This window comes from Artibeus jamaicensis, unplaced genomic scaffold, assembly GCF_021234435.1.
Source record: "Artibeus jamaicensis isolate MK-2021 breed Jamaican fruit bat unplaced genomic scaffold, CSHL_Jam_final contig_1998, whole genome shotgun sequence".
Lineage (NCBI taxonomy): Eukaryota > Metazoa > Chordata > Mammalia > Chiroptera > Phyllostomidae > Artibeus > Artibeus jamaicensis.
This window is the reverse complement of record NW_026521407.1, coordinates 4,860,614-4,875,227: the sequence shown is the minus strand read 5'-3', so window position 1 is coordinate 4,875,227 and position 14,614 is coordinate 4,860,614. Positions and strand designations below refer to the sequence as shown.

Here is a 14,614-nt window from a genome sequence, read left to right as displayed (position 1 = left end):
CTAACTCCCTCAGTGCAGACAATGAAAGGAAAACCCCATGGAGCAAGCAAAACCTTCCGCCAGGATTCTGGTGGGGAGAGGGTGCCTCTCATCCACAGTCAAATGCACGGACCGGAAGGTGAATTTCTGAAGTGTGCCTGAGGGCAGCTGCAGAGTCAGAAAACACATTTGTGTAACGGATCACCAAAGCCGGGGAAGCCTGCGGTGGACACAGAGTGAGCGGGAGTGAACCTCACGCCCGAGAGTGGGAAGGAGCGCTGGGTGGAGCACAGGTGCCGGCGTGACCTGGGCCAAGGAAAGCCATGGGCAAGGGCGTGGGGTAGGCTGTGGAGGCATCTCTACGTGGGCAGGCTACGTGCCATTAAAGGGCTTGGAGGGACAGACACTGTAAGAAGTGGCACTTGGGCACATGGCGTGGGGCTAGTGACCACAGCAGGAACAGTGACCGGGTCCCAGGCCCTGCCCTCGACTGACCAGCCTCACTCAGGCTGGAGGAGCCTGGCCCGGGTAGCAGTACCGTGGCTTCCTGCATTATTAGATTGCGGCAGTATTTCATTGCCCGCTCTCTGTCTAGCAGTTTCTATGGGCTTTATTATACAGTTAAATATCATCGGGACCTTTTTAATATTCTTCTTTTTTATTAAACAACTAATATATTAGCATTCAGGCTAATGTCTCGCAATACACTCCAGCTCTTTTGAGCTATCTGTCTACTCAGTCCCTTTCAATTTTTCCAAGGACGTATGATAAAGTTCCTCGTTTTCTAAATGGGATACATTCTTGTTTGAATAAAACAGGTGAAGCGGATGAGAATTTCTAGATTAAAAATTTGTGATGCCATTGTTCTCTTAAAAATGAGGGAAAGGGGGAACATCTGAATTATGCAAATGGCATGGTGTAGGAGTAGGAAATTCAAAAACTAGTAATAAGCAACTAAACTTGAAGAAACACCTCCTTCATGGCAAACCTGGTGCAAGGGAATCAGATGCCTCATCTCCATTAACCTTCACCACAGCTCTGTGAGGTGAATACAGCCATTATTCTCAGTTTACGTGTAGTGGGACGGAGACCGAGAAGGTTTTCATTGGTTCTCCAATGCCACTCAGGTCTGCAGAGGCAGGCCTAGAATTTAAATCTAGCTCCTTCTGATGGCACAGCCCACTCGCTTAACCCTGCACTCAGTATTTAGATTCCGACCTGCATTTGAATGGCAGCTGTGTGACTTTGTGCGGCTTATTTAACCTCTCTGAGTCTCCAGTCTGAAAGTTCATTATCCCTACCTTAATTTCTGTGAGGACTACATTAAATAAAATATAAGCAAATACCCAGTACTGTAATGGTACTATAGATGGTACAGACTACTTAAAAATTGTTACCCAGATTTCTAAATAATTGAGAAAATAATAGGGGTTTCGTGTCTGAAATTTCTTGGACAATCAGTCACCTCCTGTCACCACTATAGTGGGCAGACCATGGACAAACCTGGTATCCAACCCTCTAATTCAGTGAAGCTGAAATCCGCTGGAGGGGAGCTGGACTGAGGACCCACCCATCCCCATCCTGTCTTGCAAATATAGGCAAGCACGCTAGCCCATGACCTTGATCCTCACTCTGACCCTGGGTCTTGTGCTGAGCTCTGGGAACACAGTGTAGCCTGCATATTTCTTAGTCGTATGACCCAAAAAAGAACTGCAATTTTAAAATCTCTTCAAACAGGAGCCTTTATTATGTGTGGATTTCTGGCTAACAGAAGGAGAGAAAGTTCTTTGTTAATTTATTTTAAAATAAGAGGATTTGACTTCAGACTAAGGGTGGGGAAGGAATATCCAGTGAAATCTGAAGGTTACTAATATCTGAACCTTTTAACCAACACAAGAGGTATTTGGCTCAGTTTCTCCAACCTGTGAAGCAGAAGAGGACAGTTCATGATGAGACATCATCAAAGAGATGCAGAGTTTAATTTGTCAACTGCTGGCTCCATTTAGTTCAACAACTATTTATCAAGAGCCCACTATGTGCCCCGCACTGAAAGGAGGTTGTGGAAAGATAAGTGCACGCAATCCTTGCCTTCTAGAAGTTTCTGATCTAATAAGGAAAACTTACCCTACAATAGGTTGGTTTAATACAGAACAAAAATAGTAAAATAGCAATAAAATATTTCTCCAGCACTTACTACATACCTTCCAAGTGCTTTGCATGTGAGTTCATTCATCCTCAAAACAACCCTATCAGATACATATCCCTTTTGTTCCCATTTACTAGTGAGGAGATCGAGGCAAGATCACACAGCCTGCCCGTGGCCGAGATGGTCCAAACTTGGGTATTTCTGGCTCCGTTCGTGGCTTCTTTCTCCTGTGCTTCATCCAGGAGCAAGACGGCCGTGCACAGCTCCAGGGCCGCCATTCACACTGTAGCTTACAGGGTGTGTACTTGCGTGGTGTACAGTCTGCGAAGCTGTGTCCGCCACAAGATGGGTGTTAATATACTATTTTCAGAGACAAGGCATTGAGGTTTGGAGGGTTCAGGTGTCACCTCCAAGGTCTTACCTCTACTAAGTGGCAATGGCAAAGCTTGGGGTTGGTGCCTGGGAGCACAAAGTAGGGGCATTTAGTGGAGCTCAGCCTAGAGAAATGACTGGGGCCTGACCCTAGTGGGGCAGGCACCAGGGAGAAGAGGCAGCGTGCTCCTAAAACGGTGGGGTTTCCCATGAGGTTGCTGTAACTTGCCCTCCCAGAGGCTACAGCTCTCGATGTGCCTCTGGGTCCTCTCCTCTGTGTAGGCGAGCTGCTCCATTCATCCTCTCATCCCTGCAAAGACCCTTTGAGAGGAATGCCAGGCAGAGTCGGCTGAACCTGGGTTTTCCATCTCCATTCACTTGCTCAGCAAATATTTACTGAGTACTCACTACGTGTCAGGCACTGCTCTAAGAGCCGAGAGAACAGTGGTGGGCAAGATCCTTGCTTGCACGAGGCTTCCTTCTGGTGTGGTGTCTGCCACCTTATGTGTCCTTGCTTATGCAACTCAACCTCTGGGTGTCAGTTCTCCCATCTGTCAAATGGGGACAGCAGTACCTGTTGACAGAATTTGGGAAGGGGGTGTGGAAGGGAGGGTCTGAAGTCAGATAGTGGATGTCATGCGCTTCATAGAGACGTGGGCCATTGCAGGTGGTCAAGAAAGCTTAGCCTGTTCCCCACCCACCCGCCACCCTGTAAAATGATTGCAACCTGACCTGCCCTTGCCACTCGAATCCTTCTGAGATGGTGGTTGGACTTGTTTGAGGCTCTGTAACTTGATGAATTATTCCAAGTCCATTTGACCCCCATGGGTTAAAGCAATGAGCTGGTTCTCCATGTTCCTCTGTTTTATATACATTATAACTTTGTATATGGGACCATAAAACTCAAGACAGATTTATACATGCACTATACTGCATATTTTTGTAGAAATGTTTTGCCAGGCACCTGTAATCTGTTGATATATGTGCGCAGTTTTCTAAAGTGTATTTCTCATAGATCTCTCTTAAATTACATATGAAGTGACATTTTATGGTTTAACTGTTGTTTTCATGACACAGCCCCCATTTGCATCCCTGCGGTAGCGCTCAGAATGTCCCCGCTGAAAGCACATGTTTCTCCTGTCGTTGAGGCATTTCTTCAGGCCCCCATTTCTTCAGACCCCCATTTGGCATCTCTCCTGGAGAAGCCAGTCCATTTGTGGCTGTCTTGTGGAAATGGACTTGAATTATTCAGAACCCCTATCCAACCTGCTTATAAGGTATTGATGCAAAGAAACAGACTGATTTTATCCTTCATGTGGTCAGAGTCCTTGGCATGAGAGCAGCCAAGAAATCTCATGGCTCCTTCCCCAAATGGCGCCCATTGCCCAGGGTCAGCTCGGACTTTCTGACCCACACCTCCATCAACTTTCAAAACAGAGTGGTAAGGAAAGAAATGGACATCTACCGAGAATCTGCTATGAGTCAGATTTGAATCACGTTGCAGATAGATGCCTGATCTCACTAGAGACCTGCCAGTTTGGTGTTATTAACCTTAGTCAAGGAGATAGTTTCAGAAAGATCAAGCAAATTGACCGATATCGCACAAATAATAAGCAGAGGAGCCAAGTTTAAAGTTCATATCTGTCAACTGCAAAGCCAGATTTCTCTGCTGCACCAAGCCCAGCATCCGGGGAAAACAAGAGGATTGCAGGTGGTCAGAGTGTAAGTTGGTCACCTTGTAGAAATCCATCAGTTTGAATATTCATTTCACAGACGTTTATTTATCGAGTGTGTCTTCAGTGGTAGGCATGGTGCTAGGCGTGGCTTTAGAAGTAGCCACGGAAATTTTGGAAATCCAAAAAGGGCTTCTCACTGCTGCCTCTTGGCAGGCCACTGCAAATGAGTGTTTTTGCTACTAACCCACACAGAAGGGACTAGTTTTTTTCTGAGCTCCCTGTTGTATCTGGTACACACCATGTGCCTGGCACAGACAGAGAAGGTACTCATTGAACATTGCAGAATGATTCGATGAGCGGATGCGTTTACAACACCCCTAAGGACTACATAGGGCATGTCTGTCTGTGCGTCAGTGTGGTGTCTCATCACTGTACCTCCACAGCCGGGCACAGCACCTGGTGCAGATGGGGGCTGGCTGGCTGAGTGCAGGTGTGAAAGGAGAGGTGCCATCCTGCACGGTCAGAAACAATCAGTCCAGCATCAGAAACGTAACCATAGTCGGGACCAGGGTGAAGAAGGTGAGGCACGGGCCTCAGGTGCAGAATTTAAGGGGACACCCAAAAACTGAGAAATCAAGATATATAATAATTTAATGCAATACTTAAAAAAAAATCAAGACCGCGTCCCACAGGACAAAGAGAAGTTAAAGCAATAAGATGTACCATCCAGATGAAACACAGCCAGACCCTGTCTTTGTTTAAAATTTTTACTTCTGTTATCCTGGGTTGTTTTGTCATTAATTTTGACTTCTTATAAATATGTCATGAAAATATCATTCCTCTTGATCACTGAGATTTTGATGCCCCTAAGGTTCGTAACCAAGGCAAAGGCCTCCCCAGCCTCCCCGAGCCCTGGCCCTGTGAAACCAGCATCAGTGACTAAGAGTCTTTGATGTCACCTCATAGGAATGGAGCTTTGTGGACATAAACTCACAGACAGCCCAAAAAAGCCTCTCATCAGGCAGGTGCTGTGATGACCTCTGTTTTACAGACAGGGTGGCTGAGACTTGAGGAGGCCACCCTGCCTTCCTAGAGGGTCACAAATAAATCACAGGTGTGAGCAGGATACAGGGGCCCCCAGACTGGCTGGCTGAGCCTCTCCAAGCAACCTCATGCACGTACCCCAGTGTGCTTCACAAACACCATATTTCACTGACTCCCAAGATCCCAGCCCTTACAAGCAACACATGATTTTATGTGCCATGTCGCTGCTGCCACCAAGATGGCAGCAACTGGCAAGGCCGACAATTGGAAGACACATACCAACTTCAGAGACTTTTATAAGGCAAAAGAAAAAAAATGGTGCTCTTAGAATGGGATCAAAATACATTATTGTCTTATCCCAAGTGACCATGACATTGAAAAGAAGGTTGGGGGGACCACTAGGCTGCATCACAATGACAGACATACAAGGCTTTGGGTGTTCTGCATGTCTCCGAATATCCAGAAGTCATTCACCACCCTAGCTCACTGGGAGCTGTGGCGCTCCCACTGTAAACTTTCAACTCACAGAAAGGCGGTGGGTTCTTAGGAAGGAGACTGCATCATTTGCAGAGATTTCCCCGAGAGAAAAGACTACAGTATTAGTTGTCTGCTTCTGTGTTTCTTGGATGGGTAAGAATTTTATCTACTTACAAAATTATTTGAAGCCCCAGATTAAGGAGGGAAGGGCTGGTACACCACAGCTGATCTGAGACTCTGAATTTCCTCTTCTCAGTAGCTTGCATTTAAAATAAACCTGTGGTGAACTGCACAGGGTCCCTGCGTGACATCCAGAGTCACACAGAATGGCCCCGAGTTTATTATATGACATGGCAAAGCCCATGCTATTTCACAACCAACTGGTCTGCCTACTACAACAGGCAATTATGAGCACGTCTAATTAATTGCATTCCAGAATATTCCATTAAAATATCCTCATGACGCATTGATCCACATCAGCCATTGGCTTCCTAATTGTTTTTACGGAGTGGTCACAAAATACAAAACAGCTAGGTCTGGCTACCCCTTCTTCCTTTGTTTTCAACATATCTACCAAGCACAGGTACAAACCAGGGGTTGTATCAGCAAGTTCACCAGTGTTAGAACCGTGTGATTTGCTTCAAAGGCTTGAAATTCTGCCTTTTGCCCTATTTTATCAAAAGTCCAAATCAGCAGTAGTAAAGAGTAAATATCCTTTTTATTGCCATTCAGGACAGTTGAGAGATTAATATGAAGAGGCATAGTTTAGTGACAGCCCCCCGGCAGGGTTTTCACTCACAGACACTCGGGAGAGCCCGTCATCCTTCCCAGGAGTGTGAACCTGTGGTCCTGGACCCAGACTGTGGATGGATTTGTTCTCCTCTTCGTCTTTCAATAACGAATGGCTGCAGTTATCACCTTAAAGGTGGTTCCCATGCAAATTCCAATGGCAAACACACCTGCAGGCAAATAGGTTCTAGAATGGAAAAAAAAGAGGACAACAATTGACAAGCTCACCTCAGCTGCTCTTGGTTCCTGTTGAACTTTGTGCATATTTCCATTATTGTCCTTACCATACATACAGCATGTAACGATCTTTTGGCAGGTTTGTCTACCTGATGGACAATGATGAGGCCTTACCTTATTCTTCTTGCTCTGCCTAGGACCTCACGTCCTGTGCCCAGGGCACAGCAGGTCCTGGGTAAAGCTGTTAAATCAGGCAATGACCAATGCCTGACTCTTTATGCCACTTTCTTGTGGTAGTTGTTTGCTGTCTGCTCCATTCTCAGACACCCCCTCCCTCCTTTGTTTGCTCACTGGTAAAGCAAGGCTGCCTTCATGGCTCTTTCTGAGGAATCAGGGCAACCAAACACCAGCTGTTTTCTGCATACATGCACTCTTTGAACATCCTCTGAAGTTCACTAAACAGAATGCCAGTACTGGAACCTGCACCCAAGGGCATTTTCCAAAGGGGTAGGAGAAGTTTCAGATCATTTTTAAAATATCTTAAGGTAATGGAACTAATAAATCTCATTTATGATAATGGCAACTGCCCTTTACGTAGAATCTTTACATCTCAGACATGACAGAGCTTTGTGAGTGAGAGAGTTCAATGGAAGTCAAGAAGCTCACGTTGGAATCTATCAGAAGTGGGAGGTGCACAACAGTGAAATGAAGTTGTAGGGAATTTTAATAGTCTTGAAGGAAGAAATCTCTGTTCAGTTCTAAATGCGTTTCAATTATAGTTGGATCTTCAGGAGCTTTGGAGGTGGAGAAATTAGATCTGAGGGAACAAAAGTATTTGTTGTTTCTTGCTGCATTAAAAAACCATGGCAAGGCTCATTAGCTTGAAACAATGAATATTTATTATCACACAGTTTCTGTGGGTGAAAAATTTGGAAGCAGCTTCAGTGGGGTTTAGGTTCAGGGTTTCTCAAGAGGTTGGCTGGAGCCATAGTCATGCAAAGGCTTGATTAGGGATGGAAGGTCCACGTTCAAGAACGCTCACTCCCATGGCCACGGGCAGGAAGGAGGCCTCAGTTATCACCATGGGGACCTCTCTGTAGGCTGCTCAGGTACCTTCATGACACGGCAGCTGACTTCCCTAGAGTGATAGCTCCAGAGCAAATGAGCAAAGAGGAAGCTGCGTCTCTCAAGTCACCCCTGTGTAGTCTCCTAGAGTTGTCATGTCATAACAAAGCAGCACACACTGGGTGCCTGAAACTATAGGGAATTATTCTCTCCCACTGCTGGAGGCAAGACGTTCACAGTCAAGGTGTCGGCAGGGCCATGCTCTCTCTCTGAAGACTCCAGGGGAGGCCCCCTTCTTGCCTCTTCCTAGCATCGGGTAGCAGCCAGGAACCCTGGGCTTACAGAGGCACCACTCTGGTCTCTGCCTCCAGCTGAACGCAGCTCTCTTCCCTCTGCTCTCTCATAAGGACACCAGTCATTGGGTTAGGGCCCACCCTGGGTTAGGGCCCACCCCAGTCCACAGTGACCTTATCTTAACTAATTACATCTGCACAGTCCCTATTTCCAAATAGGGTCCCATTCTGAGGTTCTGGGTAGACGTGTATTTTCTTCTTGGAGGGAGACATAGTCAACCCGGTATACCCATCATCACTGCTGTCTTATGGTTCACTAGAAGCAACTCATGAACCCACCCACATTCAAGCAGAAAGAAACTAAAGTCTGCCCTGCCTTTTGAAAAGGGAAGTATTCAAAAATTTGTGGGCATATTTTAAAACCCTCACAAGGACAAAGCTGTGCCTCCAAACCAGACATGCTTTCAGACAGGCTCCTTTAGTCTCATACGAGACAGCGTGGCCCAGCGAAAAGAGAACATTTACAGGAGCTCTGTCTTAGTGAACATAACAGATACCTGAAAAGGGCCATTTACAGCAAATGCTTTTAAAGTGGGAACGAGAATTTCTTTTAAAATATTTTGGCTTTGATTTTAGAATGGAAAATTACGAACATCCGTGCATGTCACTTAAATTTGAAAAACCAGTTTATAACCGCACTGATTCTTAAAATGAAAGATAAATTACCATGTTTTGTTTTTCCCTGTGGTTTAATTTTTTCCAACAAAACTGCATGATTTCACAACATATTTTTCACTTCAAGTTTGACTTTCCCAGCATAACCAGGAAGAGGGTTCTTTTTGCAAATTCCAAGATTTTATCAATATTACCAATACCTTTGGTATGCATGGCGTTCTCTCCTATAATGGCTAGGCCTCATTATCCTTAAGGATTTCTTCTTTCTCAAATAATGCCTTGTTATATTCCTGCCACATCACTGTTTGTTGGTAATACTGCTTGTGATTCAGGAGTTCTTCGAGAGCCCTTTTTTTTAAACTTCATAAAATCTTCCATGTTTGGAAAATTTGAAAATTTACTTTATAATCAACTCACAAAGTATATTTATAAGAATATACTTTACAAGAATCATTGAGAGAGTTGTCCTGATGTTGACAAAGACGCCAGCGGTAAGCGAGGACTGATTTTTGAATGGGGACTGATTTTTTTAAGTGGTCAATTTAGTAACAAGTATGTTGGTGAGATTGTGAATTTACAATCTCTAAAACCTGGCAAATCTGTGCAGACTCCAATCATGAAAACCCAGATAACAAAAACTCCCTGGCCTTTTGTTTTCTTCTTGTTTCTTTTACAACCCCACCCCCATCCCACTAAAGATATCATTGATATCTTTTCATCTTCTTGAAAGCAAATACTGTAAAAATAACTAAATAGCATTAATAGAATCCCTTTGGCTTGTTGCTGTAGGAAAAGGATGGTGTGTAGAACTGGAGGGTGTTTCTAGGGCCCAGCTGCCTCAGGGACTTGTTCACTGAAGATGGGCCCACATCATTCAGAAAACAAGGAGAAAGGGCAGTGCCTTGACTCCAAAGAGCCTTCATGTGAAAGAAAATCAGCCAGCATTGCATGATCACTTTACCTTCCCAGGAACAGAGACCTGGAATTTGTCCTTTAAAACTCTCTTCCAATGAAGTCTTGAACCAGTGTTGAAGGCAATGACAGGGACAAAATAAGTAAGAGGTTGCGTCGTCTTGCGAACACGACAGTTTATTCGGAGGCTGTGGTTAGAGAGCTACCCATTAGAGAAGTCTTCTGAGCCCCTGTGTTAGGGCCCACCCACATCATAAGCTGCCCACCTCTCTTTAAGAGAATGACCCCTTCCCTTAGCAACTCACTCCATCCCAATCCACCCACTAGGACTGTGCTTGATACTCCAAGGTTCCTCAGTGACTTCAGGGGACAGACTGCTGCTGCTGCTGCAGATGTCTCCCGGGTCCTTTGCTTCTGCAGCTGGTTTCAAGCCTTCACACTGGTTTGTCTCTGGGTGAATTTGGCTGCCTGCTTCGGTTTTCCCATCAGGCCCAGCTTCAGTGCAACAACAATGGAACTTCAGCCATGGATACAGTCATAGTAGTTACTGTTCGCAGGTAACTCAACAAAGCTCTGTATAAGCATTCCTCTTGCTTAATCTCTGGAAATAACCCATTAGCAGCCCCAACTCTGCTCATTTTTCTGCAACAGAAATGACATTTTCTCTCTCATAGGTTTTTGTTTAAAAATGGAAAGCCAGTCAAATACAGGGGGCTGGATTATAGGGTTCCATAGACTGTTAAGCATCCAGACTGGATGCTTAAATTTTAATTACTTATTGATTTATTGATGTGATTTTTACTAAAAGTGAAAAATGGTGTAATATGCATGAAAAATAAGTGATTAGCTCTCTGTGTAAGTGCATACACAAGAGAGAGTTTCATGCCAATTATGCCTTATCTTTTACAAGGATATGTTTCCAATAAGGACATCTAGTTGCTGCCAGCCCTTTAAAATGTCTCAAAGTGCAGAAACATGTGACCATCATCTCTAACCCTGCGCATATTCTGGAGTGAGCAGTTACCTGATGTGGCAGGACTCAGTCACACTGGACGTGTGTAGTGGCTACATGGGAGAGATTTGGATATTTCTGCAGATGTTCACCCACAGGCAGTCAGCCCTTTAAATCTCCTGGGTTGTTGTTTGTTTGTTTGTTTGTTTGTTTGTTTGTTAACTGTGTCACTCTGACCATAACCAAAGTCTCTTGCTCAGAAAGTCATGTTTCTGAGCCAGCCCTATTCTAATAGCACATTTTGTTTTCATTTTTGTTCTTTTTCTTTTAAAATAAAAAGTATTATATGCCCTGGCTAGGTGGCTCAGGTGGTTGGAGCATCATCCCAGGCACCAAAAAGTCAGGGGTTCCATCCTCAGTCAGGGCGCATGCCCAGGTGCGGGTTCTGTCGAGAGGCAACTGATGGACATTTCTCTCTCACATCAATGTCTGTCTCTCTCTCCCTGTCTCTGTCTCTCTTTCTCTCCTCCTTCCTCTCTCTAAAATCAAAAGACATATCCTCAGGTGAGAATTTAAAAAAGTAATAAAATTAAAAGTAGAATATGCAGAGAGTGGCTACAGCAGACACTGTGTCTTCCCACTTAAAGCCTGCTCTCTTCCTCTTCATTGATGGCTGCTCTCTTCCTCTTCATTGATGGCTGCTCTCTTCCTCTTCATTGATGGCTGCTCTCTTCCTCTTCATTGATGGCGTGCTGATTTTATTCACGTGACCTCTCTCAGAAGCAGTCGCTCAGGGGGCAAATCCCAAGGAGTCTAAAGACCACCATGGTCACCTCGTACCCCTTAAAGGTGACTGGTTTAGAGGCAGGCACATGTCCCTATTCAGGCCAGTAAGATGAGAAATTATTGGGGTACTTAAGGGAAATGTTCTCTTGATGATAAAAAGGGGCACAAGAAATAGACAGTCCCTTCTCTTCCCCTGGTCATGGAGATGCCTGCCTGTGACGTCTGGAACTGCTGATGAAGCAAAACCCACAAAGGAAGATGGGGTGACGGGTGTAGTGGGGTCAGAGCCCCCACGGACCCCGCCTGGAGCCCTGCCTGCCCGTGGACAGCCTGCTCTGCGAGATAATAAATCTCCCTACACTTAAGCTGGTCGAGTCCAGGTTTTCTACTACTTGCTGCCAATGTGTTTTGACATAGTAGCCAAAAATAATAAATCAACCCATGTTGTGTCCTTTGCTTGGAGGGAGCTTCTGCCCTTGTTTACCTGGTGATTTTGAAGACTAGCCAAGGTGCCTACTCCTCACAGTGGAAAGAACCACTCCCTCATCCAATTTCCCATGAAACCGTGTATACACCGCCTGTTTATCCTCTTTACTGGGGCTTCTTTGTGGATTTGTCTTCTCACGCTCACACTGGAAGTTCCCCTTACAGAGGTACCAAGAATGCACCCAAAATTACACTGGGGGCACCGTTCAATAAAATGTTTACCAGCAAAGAAAATGCATTCCTGTGCACATTGGTTTATTGGAAAATATGTAGCCAGCGTTACAGACAATAATAATAGCAGGGATATTTATGGAGGCCATGAAATCGGAAGAGGGGCTGTGAAATCAAACTATCGATATGTACACATAGAGAAAGTCACACGGATGGCAAATATAAATGACGTGTGGCTGAAGTCTTCATACCAGGGTAGGGGAAGGGTGAAGCCTTGATTTAGGTTGCTGCAGGAAAAAGAGGGGGAACCAAGAGAGCAAGTCCTTCCTGAGGGTGGGCAAAAGGGACTGTGTGTCATGGAAGAATCTGGTCCTCTCTGGAAGAGCAGGAGCCTGATGGTCTGGCTTCTGGAAACGAAGGCCATCGCCCTCTGTCTCCACTACCATCACTCAGTCCTTCAGAATAGTAACTCGCCTCTCCTTCTGAGCAGCCACGTGGGGCTCACGGAGTCGGCCCAGCTCTGTTTTGCTTTCTGCTTCTTGACTAATAAACAGGAGTCGATTCTCCCCAAGGTCTGCCTCTGCTGCTGCTTTTGTTCATCTGTCCGGTTTCGATGCCTGGGGTGTAGCCACACATCTTTGGACTGTGGTTCTGATGTGTTCCCCCACCACGCTCAAAACCTTCTGCCCTCTCCCACACGTGGTCAGTTCCTGTGACGACGCCTTTACCACGTCTTTCCCATTGGCACCTTCCTCTGTACTTGTATGAGCCGCAGGCACGCAGGGGCAACAGGTTCAAAACTAAAACCCTTCCTTCCTGTCTTCAGGTTTAGAATTATTCTCCAAGGACAAAAAGGTGGGAAATATTTCTTCCTCCCTTTGTCTGTCATGTACTAGCTCTTTGTTAATCTTTATTAGTATGGCCACAAGGAACTATTTTATTTATATTTATGTAAATGTAAATATAAGACATACATAGATATAGAGACAGATAGATGATAGATAATAGACAGATGGGAAGAATTCAGTTCAGAGTTCAAGTTGGGACAGAACACCCAACTATTGTGATCAGAAGAGTTTCGTTCTGCCTTCTGACCCATAATAGTATCGAATTAATGTCAAATCCTCCAGTTTGCCCAGAAAGGCAGCAAACAAGTAGGAGCATGAGCTTCTTATTTTTGAAGTTTCTGATTTTTAGTTTCAGTCCTCCTTCCCATTTACACCCTTGGTTTACTTTAGTTACCTAACAGGCCAGCCTCTTGCTGCGAAGTTTATAAGCTCCTTTTTATACCTAGTCATCAGCCAGTGCCTGGACCAGAGTGGGGATTTACCTAAAATCTGATGAACAATTCAATGAATTTTTTACATCATTTATGTGCTTACTTCCCTCTTCCGTAAGGTAGAGCCTTTCAACCACAGCGTTCTGTACGTTCCCGGTGGGAAAGCACAGGTTATATATTTAAAGCCTGTTGCTTTGTTGCTTCTTTTACCCAACAATGAAGGAGGCGCCCGCGTTCTACGCGACCCGCCTTGGGACAGGTGCGCCCCGCCCCGGGGCGTCGCTGAGTGTCGCTGGGGCAGAGGGGCGAGTGAGGAGCGATCTCCCGCACTGTGGGCGCAGGGGCAGGAGTCCTCACGAGGAACACCCGAGAAAGGGGCTTTGGGGGGACTTCGACGTGAGCGTCCGCACCCTGATCCTCCAAGGCCGGCGGCTGGAGGCCTCACCTGCGCGGCAGGTGGAGCCGGTCATGGCGCGGCTGTGCGGGCCCGGGCGGAGCCGGGCGCTGCTGGCCTCGCTGCTGCCGCTGCTCTTCCTCCGGGCGGAGGCGGCGGACCGGGACCTCGGTCACTTTTGCAGGGTCCCGCCGGTGGCGGGGAGCTGCCGGGCTTCCCTGCGCAGGTGGTGGTACAACGCCACGGGCGGGACCTGCCAGCAGTTCGTGTATGGAGGCTGCGGTGGGAACGACAACAACTACCTGACCGAAGAGAAGTGTCTTGAGAAATGTGCTAATGTCCCCGAAAACGCGCCTGGCGATCGCCTGCCCACCGGCAGGAGTGGGGCAGGTTCCTCTGCGCCAGGGGTGCCCCCCCGCGACACGTTCCACTACGGAGAGCACTGCCTGGCCAGGGCGGCCCCCGGGCCCTGCCGCTCCTCCTTCCCGCGCTGGTACTTCGACGCCCAGAAGAACACCTGCCATAACTTTATCTACGGAGGGTGTTGGGGCAATAAGAACAACTACCTCTCCAAGGAGACCTGCCTGAGGCGCTGCTCCTCGGGGGGCAGGCAGGCGTACCCCGCGCTGCCCTGTGGCACCAGAGCCGTCCTGGAGGGGCTGTTCCTCACCGTCCTCCTCCTCCTGCTGGGGGCCTCCGTGGGCTACCTGATCCTCGTGGCGCGGAGGAACCGGGACAGCTGCTCCTACGTCTGCAGCCTCCGGGGCGCCGAGAAGCCCGTGTGGAAGAAGAGGGGGACCTGGGGAAGGGGAGGGGTGACCACCGCGGAATGCCAGTGTGCTGTTTAAAATAGACGGATCGGTTTGCGTGTTTGTGACCTTGAGGGCTTCTGGTCCGTTTGTCACTTCAGGGGGCAGTTTCCAGGCCCCCAGGGGCAGGTT

At 46.8% G+C, this 14,614-nt stretch overlaps 2 protein-coding genes across 3 annotated transcripts in view; both read left to right on the top strand.

Annotated features, from left to right (window-relative positions):
• Window positions 1-14,614, top strand: part of CA10 (carbonic anhydrase 10) — a 449,583-nt gene that overhangs the window by 246,701 nt on the left and 188,268 nt on the right. The gene's annotated exons all lie outside the window — the stretch shown is intronic.
• LOC119037431 (kunitz-type protease inhibitor 2-like) lies at window positions 13,748-14,521 on the top strand. Its single transcript, XM_037129618.2, has one exon. The coding sequence runs from the start codon at window positions 13,748-13,750 to the stop codon at window positions 14,519-14,521; it is 774 nt and encodes a 257-aa protein (XP_036985513.2).

Excerpts from the sequence above, each read along its gene's own strand:
- LOC119037431 (XM_037129618.2), top strand. The coding sequence starts at position 13,748 with ATGGCGCGGCTGTGCGGGCCCGGGCGGAGCCGGGCGCTGCTGGCCTCG.